This window comes from Aptenodytes patagonicus, chromosome 2 (assembly GCF_965638725.1).
Source record: "Aptenodytes patagonicus chromosome 2, bAptPat1.pri.cur, whole genome shotgun sequence".
Taxonomy (NCBI): Eukaryota; Metazoa; Chordata; class Aves; order Sphenisciformes; family Spheniscidae; genus Aptenodytes; species Aptenodytes patagonicus.
This window is the reverse complement of record NC_134950.1, coordinates 166,859,721-166,879,505: the sequence shown is the minus strand read 5'-3', so window position 1 is coordinate 166,879,505 and position 19,785 is coordinate 166,859,721. Positions and strand designations below refer to the sequence as shown.

General features: G+C 48.2%; 2 protein-coding genes across 6 annotated transcripts in view; one reads left to right on the top strand and one right to left on the bottom strand.

The window, feature by feature from the left end:
- VILL (villin like) overlaps positions 1 to 7,141 on the top strand; it is a 39,333-nt gene extending 32,192 nt beyond the window's left edge. Inside the window, exons 18-20 of the mRNA XM_076332004.1 lie at positions 590 to 658; positions 1,565 to 1,822; positions 3,100 to 7,141. Of these exons, the coding sequence (XP_076188119.1) occupies positions 590 to 658; positions 1,565 to 1,822; positions 3,100 to 3,213 (441 nt within the window). The 3' untranslated portion in view covers positions 3,214 to 7,141. The remainder of the gene's footprint in view (positions 1 to 589; positions 659 to 1,564; positions 1,823 to 3,099) is intronic.
- Positions 6,805 to 19,785, bottom strand: part of PLCD1 (phospholipase C delta 1) — a 73,720-nt gene continuing 60,739 nt past the window's right edge. For 3 of the 5 annotated variants that reach the window (XM_076332010.1, XM_076332009.1, XM_076332007.1), the window contains exons 9-16: positions 16,720 to 16,887; positions 15,907 to 15,954; positions 14,734 to 14,890; positions 14,306 to 14,422; positions 12,285 to 12,463; positions 11,618 to 11,750; positions 8,371 to 8,520; positions 6,805 to 7,993 (exon numbers count right to left, since the gene is read on the bottom strand). In XM_076332010.1, coding sequence (XP_076188125.1) covers positions 7,902 to 7,993; positions 8,371 to 8,520; positions 11,618 to 11,750; positions 12,285 to 12,463; positions 14,306 to 14,422; positions 14,734 to 14,890; positions 15,907 to 15,954; positions 16,720 to 16,887 — 1,044 coding nt within the window. In that variant the 3' untranslated portion in view covers positions 6,805 to 7,901. The remainder of the gene's footprint in view (positions 7,994 to 8,370; positions 8,521 to 11,617; positions 11,751 to 12,284; positions 12,464 to 14,305; positions 14,423 to 14,733; positions 14,891 to 15,906; positions 15,955 to 16,719; positions 16,888 to 19,785) is intronic. The other 2 variants (XM_076332006.1, XM_076332008.1) reach the window with 1 other exon arrangement.

Below are 19,785 nucleotides of genomic sequence, written 5' to 3'. Positions count from 1 at the left end.
GTTGGGGAACTTTGTTGGATGGTTCTGTTAAGAACTGACATCTCCTGGCTGCTTAGGAAAACACAGTCATCAGCTTTGCCAATATATCTAGTATATTCCTTTTTCAGGAAATAAGAGGTAGCTGGTAATACATAGCACCAAATTACAAGAAGTCAGGGACTGAGGCTTTGAAAAATCTGCTGCTTTAGCTAAATGAATCAGGGAAGCAAAAAAAAAGGAATATTATTTTACCCCAAATTTTCATGCATTGCAAGATTCATTTAAAATTTAAAAGATTTAAATCCAGCAGTAAATATGATTTCTCTTTATTTGCCTTCTGCTCTCTAAAGTCTTTAATTTTCCTGTTTTCACCTGTTACTGTACAACTGCAAAGGCTAAAGTCCATTTGTTTCTTTGTTTTCAAGTGAAAGCTCAGATTCTGGCACAGTCTCCCAATTCCAGGAGCTGGGGTTTGCAGGAGGCGCCAGCTGCCACCTCAATGGGCACCACTGGGCTTTAAAATTCATGTGATCTCCTGACCCCGTTAGAGAACAGGAGCATGTGCTAATTAAAGGCAGCCCGTGCTTCTCAAAACTCTCTTTACCTTTAGGATGGCAAGTCCTATGAGGAGATGAAGAACAGCTTAGGAGACGTGTCGGCTATAGCCGAGATCAAAGTGGTGAGTTGCTTCTCGACCATATGGGTGGGTAACACCTGGGTTTAAACGCCACCGCGTCCCCCAGCCTGTTCACACAAAGGAGAGGACGTAATGATCAGAGCAGGCATGGGGACCTCAGGCTGTCAGGATCAGAGCTGCGCTCCTCTGTGGAAGGCAGAGGGAGACATGATTAATAACCCGTAAATATACCCAGATCTCCTGGGCCTTTTCCAGTCCTGCGCAGAGGCATCTGTGGGCAGGAGACTGGCCAGCTGCTTTCTAAACTACACATGCAAATAAAAGCGTGTGCAGCTAGAGTGTGCAGTTAAGCATTGTATTGTTTGCAGTGCTGTGGCCCCTGAGACCCCGGACAAGGGGCCCCTGGTCAAGAAGGGCACAGCCCAATGGGAGATCCTACAAAACACAGAGGAAACAAGGTCCCAACAGTCCCAAACACGATTGTCAAATGGGATCGGCTCTGCCCTGGACAGGGGCAGGAGGAAGGCCAGAAGAAAGTGTCAGGGGCTTTGAACCAGGAGAGAGGACAAGTCAGGGAGGGCTACACAGGTAATTTAGATGTTTTAGACGTGGCAGATACCTAATCTCACCTTCTGTCCTCCCACACACACCTTCTCCTGCTGTTATCTTGAGAAAAATGAGACTACAGTAAGTATCTTCAGTTATTTCTAAGGGCTCTCATCAGTGCTGTGCTTTTAGCAGTCCTAATGTCAAGATGTAACATTGATGGAGGTGCTGGACTAATGTTTTAGTTCGGAGTTTCTCCTTGCCGCTTTGGAGCAAGAGACCAACAGATAGTCTGTGCCAGAGGCAGTCCCCCCAACCCCAGCAGAGAGAAAGGTCCTGGGATAACCCCCAAGTTGCTTTGCCAGACCTTCTTGCCTTGACATGTTTTCCTCCATTTGGCAGGACCTTAACAACATCAGCCTGAACAAGAGAACCCTCAGCATGACCAACTTGGCTGGTTCAAGTATGGCAAGTGCTTCGCCAGAGTATAAATCACACTTCAACCACAGTGACAGCAACAGCTACAGCAATAGCGGTAACTACAACAGCAACAGCAGCCCTTCCCTGGTGCCTAACGGTGAAGAAATTTACTCCCGAGAGGTGCTGATGAACAAGACGGTGGATGAACTTCCAGAAGGCGTGGATCCCACTAAAAAAGAGGTGACAGCATTACTGGTTTGATGCCTTGGTAGCTTAACCTGGAACTTAGTCATTGGCTAAAAGTGTGCTGGTACTTTGGGCTATTAAGTCCTGCTTCAGGCTCAAGGAGATGCTAGCTGGACACATAGGTCTCATCAAAAAGCAGGAGCTTCATGTGAGAGGAAATTGTGGTAGTTTTACCCTAGTTGAAGTGTCTTTTTTTTTTTTAAGAAAAATGAATTTTAAATAGTTAATTTTCAAACTATTGTCTTCTGGTAGAGTTGTTTAATTCTGCCACCCATCCTCTGTCCTTGGAGGGACAGAGACTCAAAAGTATAACTCCTGCGAGACAAGGTGATACAGCTGAGAATGAAGCCAGGAGTTGCATTTTGCTTTGTTTGTTTTAATTTGAAACTCCTTCCAGAAGGGATCTCTTTTTTTTGTTAGAACGCTTGCATTTCAGCAAAGCCCATCCAGGGACAGGGAGGGACGTCACATCTCCAATTTCTGATCAGCCTAAGGATTTTGGCGACGTAGCTGAGTCCAAGCAAGCCAGTGGGGAGGACAAAGGGACCGATTCCCTCTAGTCCCTACAACCCATGTTTGACCAATATCTTGCCCCAACACATCTCCTGGCAAAGGCCAACGCCCGCAGCCAGAGAGCTGATCCATGGCCGGGCCAGCAGCTCTGCCCCGTGGCAATGCCCATGTGCTAATGGTTGTATTTCAGCTGGGCTGTACGTGAGTCCTTTCTTCTACCCAAAATGCCGGGGAAAACTCAACCTCCATTTGCCACAGGATCTTTCTCAGTATCACTGATGAGCCTGCTACCTACAAAATTTTCTGTCTTTCCAGCAATGGGACTGAACATTTTCAGTGGAATATTTGGGGCGGGGGGAGGAACTGAGCGAGGGGGAGATGCTTTCACTGTGAATCACTACGTAAGAAACTACCCAAAACTTTGGCCAGCAGAAGTTCTCCAATGCACCATTAATTGTTCTGGCCTCAGTATGATTAGCAGGGACCAAATTCCAGCCAGAGCATGCTAACCCCTCAAAACCAGGGCACCCCTTTGTGCTGACGGGCTTTTATTCCCCTGGTGCTTTGAGAAGCAGGATGAGGAACAGTTGCTGGGACGTTCCACTTCCCACCACGAGGACAGGCAGCAGGACAGGAGCTGTTGGCCTGGAGTCAGGGGTCAGCACTGGCACAGTGAGGAAGGGATGCAGCCGATGGATGTGTCCCAGCCTCTGCAAAAGCCAAAGGTGACCTCTCCTTGCTCTCTCCTCCCACTGCAGTACTATCTCTCTGATACCGATTTCCACGACATCTTTGGGAAGTCCAAGGACGAGTTCTACCAGATGCCCAAATGGAAGCAGCAGAATGAGAAGAAGCAATATGGACTCTTCTGAGACCGCAGGGGCCATCCGGCATCCAGTGACTCTGGGACCAACCGTCGCTCTCTTAGGAGCTGCAGGGAAGGAGTACAGACGTTTGTTCAATGAACCCAACCCAACACCTCAATCAGGCCAAGCTCCAATGCAGTTATTCCAACAGCCACTGTTAGGGGGATGGCTCCTTTCTCCCTGCAAACCCTGAACCTAAGGAGGCAAAACCTTTTGCAGGAATGAATTTGCAGGATGTTTTTGCCTCTTTTTGACACTTTATTGTTGATAGCCATGAAGACAAGAGTGTGTCACGCAACCGTATTGTAGCCTCTTCTTTCCTCTCCCTTTTGCAAACTGCCACGCGCACAAGGTCATGATCTTCCTTCATTTGTAGAAGTTTAAAATTAGGCAAAACAAGGGCCACTTGCAGCTGCTATGCAAATTCTGGGTGGGGAGAGGAAGGGGAAGCCCTAGGAGGACAGAGGGGGAGCCCTGAGGTCAGGAAAAAGGTAATGGAGTAGCCAGACGTGTGATGGGGTAGCCCATGGAGTGACACGAGACAGTTCTGTCCCTTCTCACCTTGCAGAGAAACTACTTGCCAAAGCACAGCAAGAATTAGTTGTAGACTGACATGCATAGCCATGTGCAGGTAAAACAAATGAGAACCTGGCTTGGAAAAACCCCACTTATTAAGAACATATTTATTAGCTGATCTATTTCAAGAGGATGATGAGACTAAGGGCTAGACACAGCTGTTGATTTGGACTGTCAGACAAGACTCAGACTATTTTTTTCTCATTCAGACAGCATCTCCAATCTCACCTGGCCTCCCTGAGCACGACCAGGTGCAGGTGATCGTAAGAGTCCACCTGCCTGCAGACCAGAGGCTTGAGGAAGCCAGGAGGGTTTTGGGTATGACCTGAGGCAGAGTGTGTCCCACTGAAGGTTTTATCAGGGCTCCATCCCTGTGCTGTCCGTGGGGCTGAGAGTGCCCATTCCGTACTGCGAGCTCAGTCTGATTGGGGAAGGCAGGGGGAAATGAGAGTGATCAGTGATTAAGGGATACAGCTGTAAACAAAAGGAAGAAACACATACGTTTCTAAACCCAGAAGATGTGGTTTTGCAGCTCTACCCCATTTCCAACCTGATTGGTGATTCCAAATAAACAGACAGCAACATCACTCTAAGCATCCTTGATCAGTGTGTGGGGTAGACCAGCAGTAGAGAAAAGCTCTGCAGGGCCACAGATCATTCAAACACCTGGTCCTTGAAGGGATTGGGGATTTTTTTGAAAAGAAAAGAACAAACTGAGGAGGTGAGGCCCCCTCTGTTCCCAAACACCACATAGCCAGGACCGTTTGTCTCCCCATGCCCATGTACCCTGCTCCTGAAGCCCCCTTGTTGCCCAAGAACAGGGGAACTTGGCCATTCAGCAGTTGGCCTGACAGCCCACCCTGATGCAGGGATGTGGGGATGGAGCCGAGGAGCTGCAGGCAGCTGTTAGTTGAGGAGCGAAGACCTCTCATGCAACACCCTGGACCATGCAATAGTGGTGAAGTGTCACCATCTGGCTGGGCTGGAGGCAGGGACCTCCAGGCGATGGGGTCTTCTGGACAGATCTTTGTGTTTAAGAATTGGTAGTTGCTTCAAATAAGCCACAACCCCATCATTACCTCCATGCTCCTGCCACCACTTCATCCCATTTCTGCTTGAGGGTCCAGCCCAAAACCCATTGAACCACCCCCCTGTGCAGAATAAGGTAAGAGTCAAGCAGAGACACAAATCAGCCGAACTACCTTCATGATTGCTCCTGTTGTGTTCATGCTGGATGCAATCAGTGCACATTATCCCTGTTTTAGCCTTTATTGCCACTGCTGGAAGCAACAATATTTGCATCGCCCCGCTGCGGTGTGCTCCTGCCAGCTGCCAAATTAACGAATTGCATGTGCTACTCAATAAAACTCAGTGATTCCACCTATCAGCCATGACTGTAGGTCTAACGAGCATCATGCAATCAAACGGAGAGCAGTGGAAATACAGTTGGATTAGGGAGATTAGGATGGTTCCCTACAAGTTGCTTTCACTCCTGCTGCCATGACGCTTACCAGCACACGTGAATGGAACGCTCCTGTCAGGACTCGGAAACCAGCATGGGATTTTACAGATAGTAGATCCTTCTGATATTTGGGCCTGTTGGAAACTGCTGCTGCTCTCTTCTTCTCATGGGGAGAGTTGGTTTTACTCTCTGCCTCTGATTTCTAAAGGAAAGCTTCTCACCCATGTCCTGCCTTTCATGCCGCTTGTCGCTTTTGCTGTGGTGTTTGGCGGGCCATGTCCTGTTTCTGCTGCTCTTTTCATGAGAGCTCTTCCCTAGAGTGGGGCTCCAGAACTTCCTGATCTGCTCAGAGATGAGGTCCCTTGAAAATGGCATGGACTATGTCCCTTCCTTTGGGGAGAGAGGAGACCTTGCAGCATTGTCCATCATGCTCTGGTCCATCCCACCTCCATTTCAGCAACTTTCCCACCTGGCTCCAGTAGTTTTCCCCCAACTCTCCTACCTGATGTTCTTGCTTCCCATGGATCTTGCCTACTTTTATTTAAGTGCACAACAGGTAGAGGAAACCCTAGCTTCTCTGTGTAGTGCATTTAAGCCCACCCTGACCCTGGACAGTGTGGTCCTGCTCCTGCCCCCACATCTCTCCCTGCTCCCTGTCCCCCACTTCTCTAGTGCTGGCCACAGAAGGCAGGCGAGGGCCAGTTGAGCTCCGTAATCCAGCTGAAATCTAATCCTGCAGCACCAAAAATGCAAATAATTTGTTCTCAGCCAACTCAGCGGGCTGATCCAACTCGCCCCACAAGAGCTGGTGCCGACACGAGTGAGGGGGCAGGAATGCCTCTGGTCATGCCTGCCCTCAGGCCACGTGGTGCAAGCTCCCTGCATAGTACAGGGCAGTCCTGGGTATCCTTTGTTCATGCTTTTTATCCCATGGCTCCTTAAAACAAAATGCTCAGAGCATCCTGGGAGCAGGGACCGAACTCAGACTGTCCCTGAGTTGGAGTCAAGGATGCTCCAGCCTTGGCCTTCAAATGAGTCTCCTGATACAACATGCCCCATCCCAGAGGTGAGCTGAGAGAGAGCCCGTGTCACTGCAGGACAGCCCGTTCTGCCTCGGCGGCCTCTGCCACTCTTGAACTCTTTCAACCGCTGGTTATTAATTCAATATAAGCCTTTGAGTTGTGGATATAATTCACATTTAATCTGGCAATGGTTTACAACATCGCACAATATTGTAGTGAAGAGGAAAAAATCAATGTGTCCAGCAACGACTACTGCATCATAACAAACTCCAGGTAGGACTAAATGGAACCCAGTTTTGCAGTGGGCCCAAGGATCACTAAATCCAGGCTATCTTGGACTCAAAAATAGGTGGGGGAGTGAGTGGACTGGAATTTGTTTAAAAGGACATCAACCTCTTTGGTAGCAGCCCGTCCTCTCCATCACTAGGCATGAAAAACCTCAGAAAGACTGATAGCTTTAAGAAATTAAGAACATCTATCTCCAACTTCATGCGTGTTGCATTCAAGTAAGACAAAGAGGCAAATAGTGACAAGTAATTGGACTTTTCCAGATTTTTTTACTTTTAATAGTCTAACATATTGTTAGTAACATAGTTGGCACTTCAAAATATATATTATTTCATTTCAACAATATTCCCTTAACTCTGTAGTTGTACTTGAAGAAAAAACACCTTTTGCCATAAATACTGTGTTGCTGTTCAAAACACTCGTCTGTTTGTGCGAGGTTACCGCTACAGTGCAACTGTTGGGACCAGGCTAACATTTACAACGGTTTCTAACTTCCTCGGTGTTAAAAAATGACATTTTTCTATAAAAACAGAAACAAAGTAAGTTCTACTGCATTAAATAAAAGCCCTACTGTCAGTTGAGCGTATTTCCACTGTCATCGGCAAATGACATTCTCTGAGGTCCCTTTGAGTGGGTTTCACTTTGGGTTAGAGGGAAACCTGCCGCTCGGCAGCTTCTTTCTCCTTCACAGGACAAGAGCCAGTCTTTGAATGCAAAGCGACCTGGCTGAGAGCCAGGCACACAGGCAGAGTAGTGTTCATGTATAATGTTTATTATAAAACAAAAGGAAAGTCGAGTGATATAACATGGGCCTTTGTAGTGCAGCTTTCTTTTTTAATCTGTAACAGGTAAGAGGAGAATTGTGTCCCCATTTCAGACTTCATATGGTGAAAGATGGCTGACATCTGCAGTTGCAAGAAGTCACCTGGCATCTGGCCACTGATTTCAGTGGTGGAGTGGATTATTTTCTTGCACAGATGTTGGGTGTTTTGTCCAGATGTCTGACCAAACCCAACTCAAAAGCTGTACTTTGCTAAAAAGGAGTCCCTATCCTCTCACTAAAAGCAGAATTAAAAAATCACACTAAATAAAGTGAACTAAAAACACAGCTGGATTGGTCAAACAGGTACAAAAGGATTGATCTCAACAGCAGCATTAGGATGTTTCCAGCATGCAGAAGGGAGAAGGTCGATGGCTATTCCACATCAGGGGTCCTATGGGGCACCGTGTGCTGCTCCAGAGAAGGCACTGGCGATTTAACGGGACCCTGACATTGGCAGACTTTGCACGCTGAATTCCTTCTAGGTCTGCAACGAGGTTCACTGTGCCCTGAAAGAGCTGAGCTGCTAATCACAGTCCTGGATATCGATGTACACAAAGAGGGTGGAGGAGGAGTACGGGTCTCCGTTCTTGGTCAGAAGATGGATGTGGCGGTAACCTGGAAGCAGAGACACAGATGGAAAGTGGCCTTTAGTCCAGTCGGAAAAACATTCGCTAACGTTTGCCAAGACCCTGCAAAAACATCTCCCTGTCTCCGAGAGCGTTTTTCTCCCAGTACCCCACAGAACAGGTAGGTCTGAGAGGCATGGCTTTGAGCATTGGTAATGTAACGTGCCCGAGGCCACCGGTGACAAGGGGATCCCTTCCCCGGAGACAGTGTTAACAGCTGCCCAATAAACCATTTATCATCTTGCCCATACCCCAGAGAGATGACCTGTTCTGACCAGAGGTGTGATGGGTCTGGACCTCTCATCTAGGACACTGGAGCTTCCCAGAGGGCTCAGTGGTTGTGAGGAACAGGGAGCAGGCCCTTACCTTGCTTCAGACTAGTGAAGGGAAGGGTGTACTGCCCGATGAAGTCGTTCTTGGTCGACATGTCAAAGTCTTCTACCACAAACCGGACCAGGGCAAGTGCAGGGATCTCTATGTCAAATGTAAACTCTTCGTCCCATTTTGGGTTAAAGCCTGGGCAACATAGACAAGGATGGAGGTCAGAGCTGCTCACAAACAAGGAAGAAGGTGAGAGATGCTCACAAGCAAGGATGGAGGTCAGAGATGTTGGCAGATAAGGATGGAGGTCAGAGATGCTTGCAAATGGGTGGAGACTTTGCCTGACTGCCAACCTAATCCGACACAGGCCAAAGGTCTCAGGAGGTGCCGAGACCATTGTTCCCAGCTCTGACACTGATTTGCTACCTGGTATTAATAAATCCTTCAGCTTAGGCTGCTCATTGCAGACCTCAGCACCACGCTCCCAGAAGGCAGCGAGGAGCAGGAGGGAGGTGAACTCAGCTCTGCTCCACAGGCTCTCACTGGCTGATACATGGATGTCTTTGGTTGCCATTGGACCAGCTGCAAATTTTTACAGCCCTAAACCAGGGGGGAGCAGAGAGGAGAGCTGCGCCTTTGTGTTGTGACAGCCTTCTGGGGCCTTAAGCCTCACTGAGTGCTTGAGGTATGCCCATCTGTCACCACCCTGTGCCTCAGTTTCCCTGTCTGCAAGAAAGGCTAATGAGGAGTTTCTGATTACAAAAAGCATCATCAGGTCTGTGGACAAAATGTTTTATGTCTCCCTGTATAAGGCCAGTGTCTGAGACAGCCAGACTAGCCCCACTTCTGTTACGGACAAGGATCTTGTGATCCGGACTCACAAAGCAAACAAAACTGAGACTGTCACATCAGATGACAGATGAAAAGCAAGCTCACTGCTCTCTCTCCAGGTCACAGCGGGTGCTCTCTGCAGTTGCAGTAAACCACTCCCCAGAAACAAACAGGAGGAGAGGACATCCTGTTTGAAACCCTGCTGCCATCGGCCCAGCCTCTGCAGAGTGGAAGACCGAGGAAAGCAAAACGTCAGCTCAAGCCTGCTGGTCACGGAGGGTCTGTGGACAATTCGGCAGGAGGCAGGGATCTTTCAGCTGGCCCTGAAGGTGCCGAGATGGGCCTGTGGACAGTGCCATAGCAAAATACCTGTGCTGGGTTGGTGCACTTTATTTGGACTTTCATGGGATTAAATCAGCTAGACTGTTCAGATAACACACATCTGCTCCTGACCCCCTTCATCCTTGGGAAAACTGTGTTGCTGATCCCATGGGAGCAGAAATCATGAAAGTCGAGGGAAAGTCGTTGGCCCTAGGACAGTAGGTTTCACTGTATTGACATCCATGGGAGCCATAGTGAGATGCTTAGAGCTGCTGAGCCAACAGCTTCCCACAGCCTCTTGAGCTCCACGGCTGCACCGCTGGGGCCTGATCTGTGCCCACAGCCCATGCTTCAGTCCCACCAGCATCAAACCAGGTGTGCTGCTGAAGCATGGTCATATCTGAAACCTCAACCCATGAAATGCAACCTCCTCTCTGCAGTTGCCCCTTTCCAACATTGATGTTTTCATGGTTTGATTCACTTTCCATTGGGCAACACTCCCTCCAGCATCCCTCCAGCATCCCTCCAGCATCCCTCCAGCATCACTCCAGCATCACTCCAGCATCACTCCAGCCAGCCAAGGGCTGGCCGTGTGGCTGGGTGTGCTGAGCAGCCCTGAGGAACAGGCCTGGCAGGTCTGAAACGTTCCCTACACAGCTTTCACTCGAGACATAAAAATCATAGTAGGTGATGGAAATGGCCGTGAGCTTTAGGAGCTGGGCCAGATTTACTCAAACAGGAAAGAGGAAAAGGGAAACATTGTTAGCAGGGAGGAAAATATGCACCAGCTTTCTAGCACGTGGCTCTTACTCCACGCAGAAAAGCTCTGTGTGTGTGTGTGTGTGTGTATATACACATGTACGTGTGTGTTTGTCAGCAGGAGGGCGAGGGCTGATTTTTCAGACTCCTACTGCCTCATTACTCCACAGGAGAGAGGGCTGAACTTGCCCTCTACAATCTCTGAAGGCCACAGTATTCAGACCCTCACTGCACGGAGGGAAATCACAGGCATGTCTGACCGATGAGAAATGGTCCACAGGGAGGTGAAGTGTCCGTGAAATCTCTGAGGTCAGTGCTGGGTAAGGCTTGGGCCCAGCTCTTTGGAGACGGGGGCTTATGGCTTTCACCCCTAACCTGTAACATTGCTGCAATGTGCGTTAATTTAGCACCAGTGCCACTTTGGCAGAGAAGATGAGCAGATGCAGTGTCCCTGCCTTGTGAGGAGGCTCTGAGCTACAGGAAATGTTCTCCTTTTGCACAGACTATGTTCCATATGAGAAGAGGCGGAGAGAGGTCGAGTTATTCAACCTGGAGAAGGCTAAGGGGGTTATTATTGCCATCTTCCACTACCTCCTAACAGAGAAGATAGAGCCAGGCTCTTCTTACAGGTGCACAGCAAAAGCTTGATGCATAATGGGCACAAACTGCAACAGGGGAACTTCTGGTTAAGAATAGGGTTACCTTATTTTATCATGAGGTCAACCAAAGACTGGATCACTTGAGAGAGCCCAGAGAGTCTGGGTAATCTCCATCTTTTGAGATATTCAAAATTTATCTGGGCAATACCCTGAGCAACTTGAGTTAACTTTGAGGATGGTCCTTCTTTGGGCAGGGGCTGGAACAGACACCTCTGAAGTCCCTTGCAACCTCAGTCTTTTGTGAGTTTGTGCCACTTTCAGGATAAAATCAGCCACACAAGAAGCCTTCTCTGGGAAGATCTTGGTGGGGACCCGTGCATCCCAGGTCAAGTCCAACTGCATGGAGGTAAAGAGCACTTCCAAAGCTGTAGCTCTGCAAATTTGGCAGCCAGCCTCAAAACAACTCATATCGCTGATGTTGTTTTGTAGGGAATTTCTGTCTCCAAACATCTTAGAGAGAGAAGAGAGGAAAGAACTCCTGCAAGTAATTCTCCATGGGGACATCAGTCTGTGGGGCTAGTTCATGCCACCGGCAGTCTATAACCAGGGTCCCTGCACTGAAGTAGGCCAACAGCATCTCATGTATCTGCTTAGCATGGCAGGCTTGGGTGCACCTGGGCAGGTCTGGCCACAGGGCAGCAGTCTTGGCAAGGAATACTCTGCTACATGAAACCATAGTGTTAGTGCCCCAGGGGAGCACAGCGTGGAAGAAAATCCCTTACCATTGTTTTCAATGACTTTGGTCTGCTTCTTGTTGTTATCCTGTTGGACACCGTGGATCTCTACTGTTACTTTAGGGTCAACGATGGAGTTTTTGCTTTTGTTCACCTTGGGCAGCTGCTGACCAGAGATGATCTATGGAGGAACCAGAGGAAGAGGTCAGGACATCATTAGGAGGGGGGGCTCCCTGGCAAACTTCCCTCTCCTTCTCCAGGCGTGGAGGACCTGTTGTGACAAGCTGGTGCTGGTCTTTCAGAGCCAGCGTTGTGACATCCTTCAGAGGAAGGTGTCATGAGCCAAAGCACCTAATGAACATTGCTCCAGCCCAGCCAGCTGGCTAGGGGGCAGGCAACTTTTCTAACTGTCCCCACAGCGATCAGATGATACTTTGGAACAACAGCGGTGACTGTTGACTGCATGTCTGCTTGTGTGTTTCTGTAATGACAGTGGATATTGTCATTAACATCTCCTATTGCCAAACATTAAACATGTGGTAAGTCCCTGGAGGATGAAAGCCCATGCAGGACTGAAGTAGAGACCCCAGCAGTGGGACATGAGTAGGGTTAGGATAACATTGCCCAGGTAGCACCAGGAGAAGGAGAAGGTACAACCTACACACACCCCCTGAAGGTGGATGCTACTGAGACATTTTCCGACTTCTATTCTTACTTTAAGCAGAAGCTTCTTCTTTGTCCCCCATGTTCCTTCTGTGATGGATTTTGGATTGAATTTGGTTTGCTCATCCCGGAGGAATTCCGGCTTTAAGACATACCCAGAAAACCCATTGTCCTGGAACCGACCCTGGTAGACATCCATTTCTGTGCCTGCTGTCTGGAAATTTAGGGCAACTGCAACATAAATAAATAAATTCAGTCACTTTCAGATAAATCAATGGGAGTCTTTTTATACTAATTCTGTTCACATGAAATTGCACTTCATGGACATAAACATTGGCTTTTCCATGCTTCAAAGAGCAGTGATAAACTCTGACCTCACAGTCTGCTGCCCCTGAGGATTTCTTGCATTCAGAGATGTTAGAGACAGGAGGGGCCACTACAGCCATCTCAGTTGTCCTCCTGCCTGCCACAGGGTCAAAAAGTGTCCTGCATTGAATTTTTGTCACCTGGTTGGGCAACTGCATCTTTTAGATAAACCCATTCATTTCTATGCTGAAGGAGTTATCTCCTGCAGTGAAGCCAGCAAATCCTTCTCAGGTTGTTTCTCTGGCTACTTAGCCTCATTATAAAACCTCCTTTCCAGCCCAGATATGCCTATTTCCATTTGCCATCCTGAGGGGCACTGATGCCTCTCTTGGTTAGACTAGAGAGCTCCTCACTGTTTGAACTCCTCATGCAAGAGTACAGAAGCTGTGATCAAATCATCTCTTTATTGTCCCCTGCCCAAAATAGATCAAGCCTCTCTGGTGTCCTAACACCAGGCAGATTTCTTGTATTCTTTCCAATTTGCAACTGTCTTTTTAAAAGCACTGATGTCAAATCTGGATGCAGTCTCAGTGAACAGGCTCACTAATACCACATAGGGAGCGTATATGGACCTCAGCACTCCACTGATTTCTCAAGGGTGATGCTAACCTCTTTAGGAACTTCCAGGAGAGCTCTAGGACAGATGGTAATTTAGCCTGGTCCTGGGTCCTACATACCCTGTAATACTTGAAAGCGGAAAACATTTTAAGGCACTCCCCTGTTTTTCCACCTGCAAGCAAGACTTTAGTAACTGCAGTATACTGGTTTTACTGGGAGCTGCAAGTACTCAGGGCTTCTGAAAAATCTGTATTTGCCCAAATACTAAATTCAGGTCAGATAAGGCATGCAGGTCTGTCAGTGTACCCTGAGGGACCTGATGTTGCCTCCCCAGGGACTCAATGCTGGGGAGACAGGCCAATGGGTGCTACCTGTGCCCCCCATGGGGGCTGCAGGACGCAGCGAGTTCGTATGCTGCCAGACACATCCAGCCCATGCAGGTCTACACGGCTGATGGCCAGGGAGCCCTGCATCTGCAGCTTCTCTTGTCTGACTGGACCACATAGGCACAACTGGGACATCTCCAACATCCTGCATCACCAAGAGAGCCAAGCATGTCGTCACCAGCCTGCCCACTTACCACTGCACCAGGTTTCCTGGATGAGAGCTACAACATAATTCACTTAACAGGCTCTGGGACCCTCGTTTTCATCAAATCTCTGAGACATCAATATACCATCAGGGGCCTCAATGCCCTGGGAGTAGGTATGATGCACTGCTTTGACTACAGGGAACAGCTCAGGCCATGGCTTGGCCCTTATGGTTATGGCCTTGCTCTAGGGCTCAAGAGCGCTGAGTTTGACTTCCATCTCTGCCAGACATTTCAGCATGCTTTTCAGTAAGTGACTGTAGCTCCTGGCTCCCTCCTCCTTTGTTAAATGGCAATAACTCTGTTTCCAGTGAAATTGCAGGGATGTGCACATTAATGTTCAGGAAAGGCTCTCCTAACAGTTTTGAGGTGGGCCAGAAAATGGTCTATGAAAAGTCATTGAGCATTGCCTGAAGAGCTGATCTCTCCCAGCGACCACTGAGCATCTCTGCCTGCAAATGGCTTGAGATCACACATCTACCTCAGCTGAAGCCCTGACACAGCCAGGTCATAAGCGAGCCAACCAGGTTGACCCTCTCCAACTTCCCAGTTGCACTCACCGATCTGGCAGCCGACATTCCACAAGTCAATGGGGTTGTAGTTGGAAGAATCTGTCCTCCAGCCTGCAGGGTAGATCCGGCTCAGGTGCCTGATGTTGTGATGAATAAAACTGGTTCCTACAAAAAAAAGAAGAAAATGGCCCTTTCAGTGATGGGGGCTACTTTTATCTCTTCTTGATGCTGCTGTATATACTGCTCCTCTGCCTAGCGAGTCTGGCTGAGTGTTAACTACCTGTATAAAATGCCCTTCTTGATAACAGCATCTATGACATTAAGTTATTCCCACTGTTTCTGTGACATGCATGGCCAAAGAGATCATAACCCATGTCTTTCGGCATGCCTTTTCCTCATGCTTAACCACCACTAGCTGTCCCTTTATGGGGGACTGGGACAGAGGACGGCCTTTTGCCAGGGCAGAACATACATACCAGACTCCTGGGCTAGTTTCAGAGCTTTGCTCTCTGTGAACGATGACATCTCATAGAAAGCCCGAGGATGGTTGGGGTCCTCAAAGCCATTGAAATGGACACTCTTGCAGTAGACAACCGTGTCTGACAGCTCCTTGGCCAGCTTCAGGGTGTCACTCTAAAAGCAGGAGAGCAAGAGGTTTATGGGGAGTTTCTGCAGTCATACTCAAAAGTGAAAATCATGTTTTCATGATTTTCATGAAGCCCCAGGACCCCTGGGGCTTCTCTTCTCCACTGTCTTCACGTGAAAAGGATGCACACTATCAACAGTCAGTGGCACCCCCATGCAGAGAGAGGGTGGAAAAGGCGCAGGCTGCCCTTGCCATGTCCCTTGCTCTGCATGGAGAGTGCTAATCTCTCCTCTCAGAGCATCACTGCCTGCTCAGGCCCATCCTGGCCTGTTCAATGACACCACTGACTTCCCAAGTGTTACTACCAAGAATATTTCATTTCATCTGCGCCATCCCTCCTTCTGCATTTATTTGCATGTTATTAGTGAATGAATATTTCAGCTTGGCTATCACAACTCACAAGTGATTAGGGCTGCAAACACAGGTACAACCCAATCAGCCTATATTGGTGAGCTAAGAGAGGATTTCACACAACATATGCTTTGCTGTCCCAGCACCCTTGTTGCATGATGTTCTCCAGATGGATTCTCTCTTTGTTGGTGGGATACCCTTTCTGCTGCTCTCTGCATGATCACTTGTATTTCAGCATCAATGGCTGTCTCCGGTTGCTAAACTTTACAACAGAGCCTTAGTAATGAGTTTTCCATACTGTTCTGGTCCCAAGCATGCAAACCTGGAAATAAGGGGAAGGGAAGGATGTTTTGCCCTCCACAGAGCTTGGGCTTTTTTCACTTGAACTAGGAAGTTCTCAGAATGCTTTGATACCTCCTACTCCACAGCCACATTCATTGGTGCAAGGGTGAAGTGAGAGCCACCAGCTCCCATCAGAGACAAGAAAAGAAAATGACAGTCTTCAAAATTATACACATTGACTACAGTTCAGAGAAAGAAATAAGACCCTCAAAGAGTGAGCGAATCAGCAAGGGGAAGCATAGATCAGACCAGATCCAGAGGCAACATCAATCAGCTTTGCCATCAGTGGGAATTAATGTATTTAAATCACCTGTGAACCTGGTCCATAAGAGATATGGCCTTCACAATGACCTGCAGTCTGGAAAAATTAATGTCCTCACATGAGGGAGCAAAACACTGGTGTGAAGGCCAGCCTTTTCCTCCCAGAAATAGTCATCACAATTGCTTTGGTAACCGGCCACCCCTTCCTCATAGATCCGTAGCTCTTCCCTCCCTCCCCGGGTCAGAAAAAAATGGCCAGTGAGTGTGCAGGTATGTCCCAAAACATGACTAGAAAAGCACCAGTCTCCAGTAATAAACAAAGTCACGATGGTCCCATGACAAATAGATTTCTGGAAATCAGACAGAGATAGATTGAACACATGCCCTTCTACTGCTTCATGGTCTGAAGCATAAATGCTACATGGTCTGCCCCAGCTGCAGTGTCCTCCAGCCTCATTTTAAGGAAAGAAGCCAACCTTCACGCTTGGCTGACTCTGCAAGATCTCTGTTTGTGCTTGGGACAGAGATCATTAAGCTGAGCAAGGACCAGGATCCTTAGCTCCAGCGATTTCAACAATTCACCCTTACATATCCCCGGCTGAGTAGCTGAAACCACACTGAAGACTGTCTTAGCTGGGAACATATTAAAAGTATATTTCAATTGCTTTTCTTTATTTTTAGGCATGGTACAAAATCCACCTAGAAAGTGGTTTCCCAGCATGAGTCATGGGATAGGCTAACAAGACGGGATTTCCTGATGCAGGACTTCAGAGCCTTCTGCAATAGGCAAAGATCTTGTTTATATCTTTTCTGCCTCTCCAGGTCTGCCCCTTTTCAGGACTCAGTTACTTCTTTTACTTACCTTCCCCTTCTGCTGTATCTCAGTCTTTACAGATTCATCTTCCATTTCAGCTGCTTCATCTTCATCAGAGACATCTTCAGCCTCTAGGTTGTTGTTCCCATTTGTTCCGGTGGGGTCCTCCTGCCTGCTCAGCTTCTTGCCTTTCACAAGGATCTTCCCTTTCAATTGCTGCACAAGGAAAAGTGGACAAAACAGCTGGTGATTAGAAAAGGTTCTGGCCCGCCCTGAAGGAGCAAGGATATAACAGCTCCTCAGCTGCAACCAGGGCCAGGGCCTTTTAGAGTTGCATCAGATAGATATCCACAGATATCTGTCCATAGATACAGGTAAAAATAAGTCTGTTTTTCCACTGAGGCCTTGCCCTGCCTCTGGCCAGCCTCTGAGACCACAAGCCATGAGTTTGAAAACCCCAGATAGCCCACTGATTCCCCTCTGATACCGAGCTGTCCACCCCCTCAACTAGACAACTTAAACTGTTGTGCTGTTAGAGGCAATAAAAATATACTATTTTTTCAAAACTGAATGTGGCTCAGCAAACAAGGCCAAGCCTGGAGGTCAGGGATCATGGGAGCTATTGGCGGCACTGTTTCTGCCCCTCCGAGTGGCCCTGTTACTTAATCTACCCCAGTCTCTGCAATGTATGGTTATAAACACACACACAACTTGGGAAACCAGTATCCATGCAGGGACTGAAACAGTGCAGCCCTCTGCTCCACTAGACGTTTTGATGGGGAGAGAGGTCCATTAAGTTCTGGACAGGTACCTCGTGCATAGCAGACATGGGATTTTAATATGTAAGGGATCTTGCAGGTGAAACCTTAGGGTGTTTACAGCCTAAGGAAGAGTTCCCAGACCCTTCCCAAAGATAACTCCTCTTCTGAAAAGATTTTCTCATAACCAGCAGCATGTGCCAACGTAACACAGCTGGCTGCTGAGCTAATCCAAGGAGCACATTTCTTGCGGTGAATCAACTCTCTCCAGCCTCTTTCAAAGTCCACATAAAACCGTCAGGTGAAGGAACACACCAACACCGCATGGTTGCTGGCAGACCACCACACCTGGTGGTGGAGATACACAAGATGTATCTCTTGTGCAAGATCTGACTGTGGGAGGAAGGCTGAAGCCTGGAGAGAGCTGACTCTGAAACCAAACAAGGCAGCAACGACGTTGGCAGCAGGGAGCAGTACTGAGAAGGGTGACTGCCTGGGTGCAATCTTCAAGTGAACGGATTATGCTACAAAATCAGCTGATTCAGCCCAGGAGCACCCCTAGATCCTGCAGCTTCCAGTGAAGCCAGTGGGAGATTTGCTGCCACAGGGATGTGTTCAGTAGTCCTGGCTTTGGAGGGTGCTAGTTATTCCAGAAAAATGCAATCTCAGAATTATCCAATACAACCCCTCACTCTGCGTAGCATGTCTCCCCCCATCTCAGTGACACCCTGTATTTGCCCTTTCCACAACAGCAAAAGCAACATTCTCAAATGACAGGACTGTGGAAAACCAAGGATATTTTATAAAGCAACACAGGCTTTTTCAAAGAACATTACTCCCCCTTTGTGGGTGCAAGCAAATTGCATCACGTCTTTTCAGAGACCAGTCCAGCTCCTCACCACCCAGCTAAGCTGTGGATGAAGCTTGGTTTGAGCTGAAATTTGACACTGGCACCCAAGGCAGCAGCCAGGAGCATTTTTCTTCAGCTACCACAAATGACCTGTTTACGCTGGGGTACTTTCCCTGTCACTCAAAAGCTACACAAAGGCAGCTGGAAGGAATGTACCAGTTAGTGGAAGAAAAGGCCCAAAGGAGCAGTCAGAGCATAGCAGTATCCTCCTCCCCGTCCCCAGACCATCCTCCATCCTCCCAGCCCCTCAGCCCTCTTCCAGGCAGAGCTGTGACCTGCTTCTTCACATCCATGGCTGGGAGATGAGCCGGCTCATCTTCAGAGTGTCACTTCAGTCTGCTGCTCGCATGTCTCTAACCACCCTCCTGCCCTCAACATCCATCTCTTCCCTGTCCTTCCACAACACCCACTGGTAGAAGGTGAAATCCAGCTCTGTGTGAGTTTCTATGCTCCTGTCAATACTTTGAATGGACAAGCCTGGAGGGATTGCACTGGGGACAGCGGGGAGGGGAGCAGAGAAGTCTCTCTTGTCCTTCGCAGGCTGCAGATAGCATCCTGCTATATAATATATTATCTGCTTCTACTTTCTAATGTCCCATAAGAAACCTTACCACCTCATCTCACAACTCAACAGTAAAGAACTAGGGATAAGGTATTTGGGGCAGGTTCCTTGATTCTTAATTACCAGTAGGGCTACTAGCCCTTTTTAAGCTTGTCCAGTTCAGGACAGCCTGTCCAGCAAGTAAGAGGTGTAATTTCTGGCACAAACCCATCTTAGATGGCTGAATAACATCAGCAGTGAAGGCACAGCAACACGGCCTCCACCTTGTCTCCCCACCACACCCCATACCAGGGCTGCCAGCAGTGGGTCCTCAGCGTTGCTGTTATGCTGTCTAGACTGTGGTTACTCTGGGAAGCTTTGGATACGCTGCAGATGCTTCCCATCGGCACAGGGACACTGCTCAGCCCAGACTGTGTTATACAAGACTCTCCGTAGGGCAATTATGGAGGTCCCCTTTGGCCTTGAAATCTAAGAGGCTGGCTCCCTTCTGGAGTCCTTTTGCATTGCAGAGGTTTAGTATCCCCCTGTGCATGACTTCCACTGTGCCTACAAGGGAGAGCAGTCCATGTGCCACCTAACTCCAGAGGAGGTGCATTAGCTTATTCGTCCACAATGAGGGGTGAGACTCACCCCAAAACAGAGCATTTTCATCTCCATTTCCTGCAGAAGGTGCTATTTTATAGTAGCATTGCACTGAATCCACCCTGCAGAAGCTGCCAGTCCCAAACATCATCTTCCTTCATTTAATATGGGTGCTAGGAAGCAAAGTCCTAAATTTGAGTGCTTATCTTCTTTAACAAGGTTTTAAATAAGCTGATACACACAGACATAAACACACACATGCACTTATTCTATCTCTCTTGGTTCCCCTTCGTGTGATATTA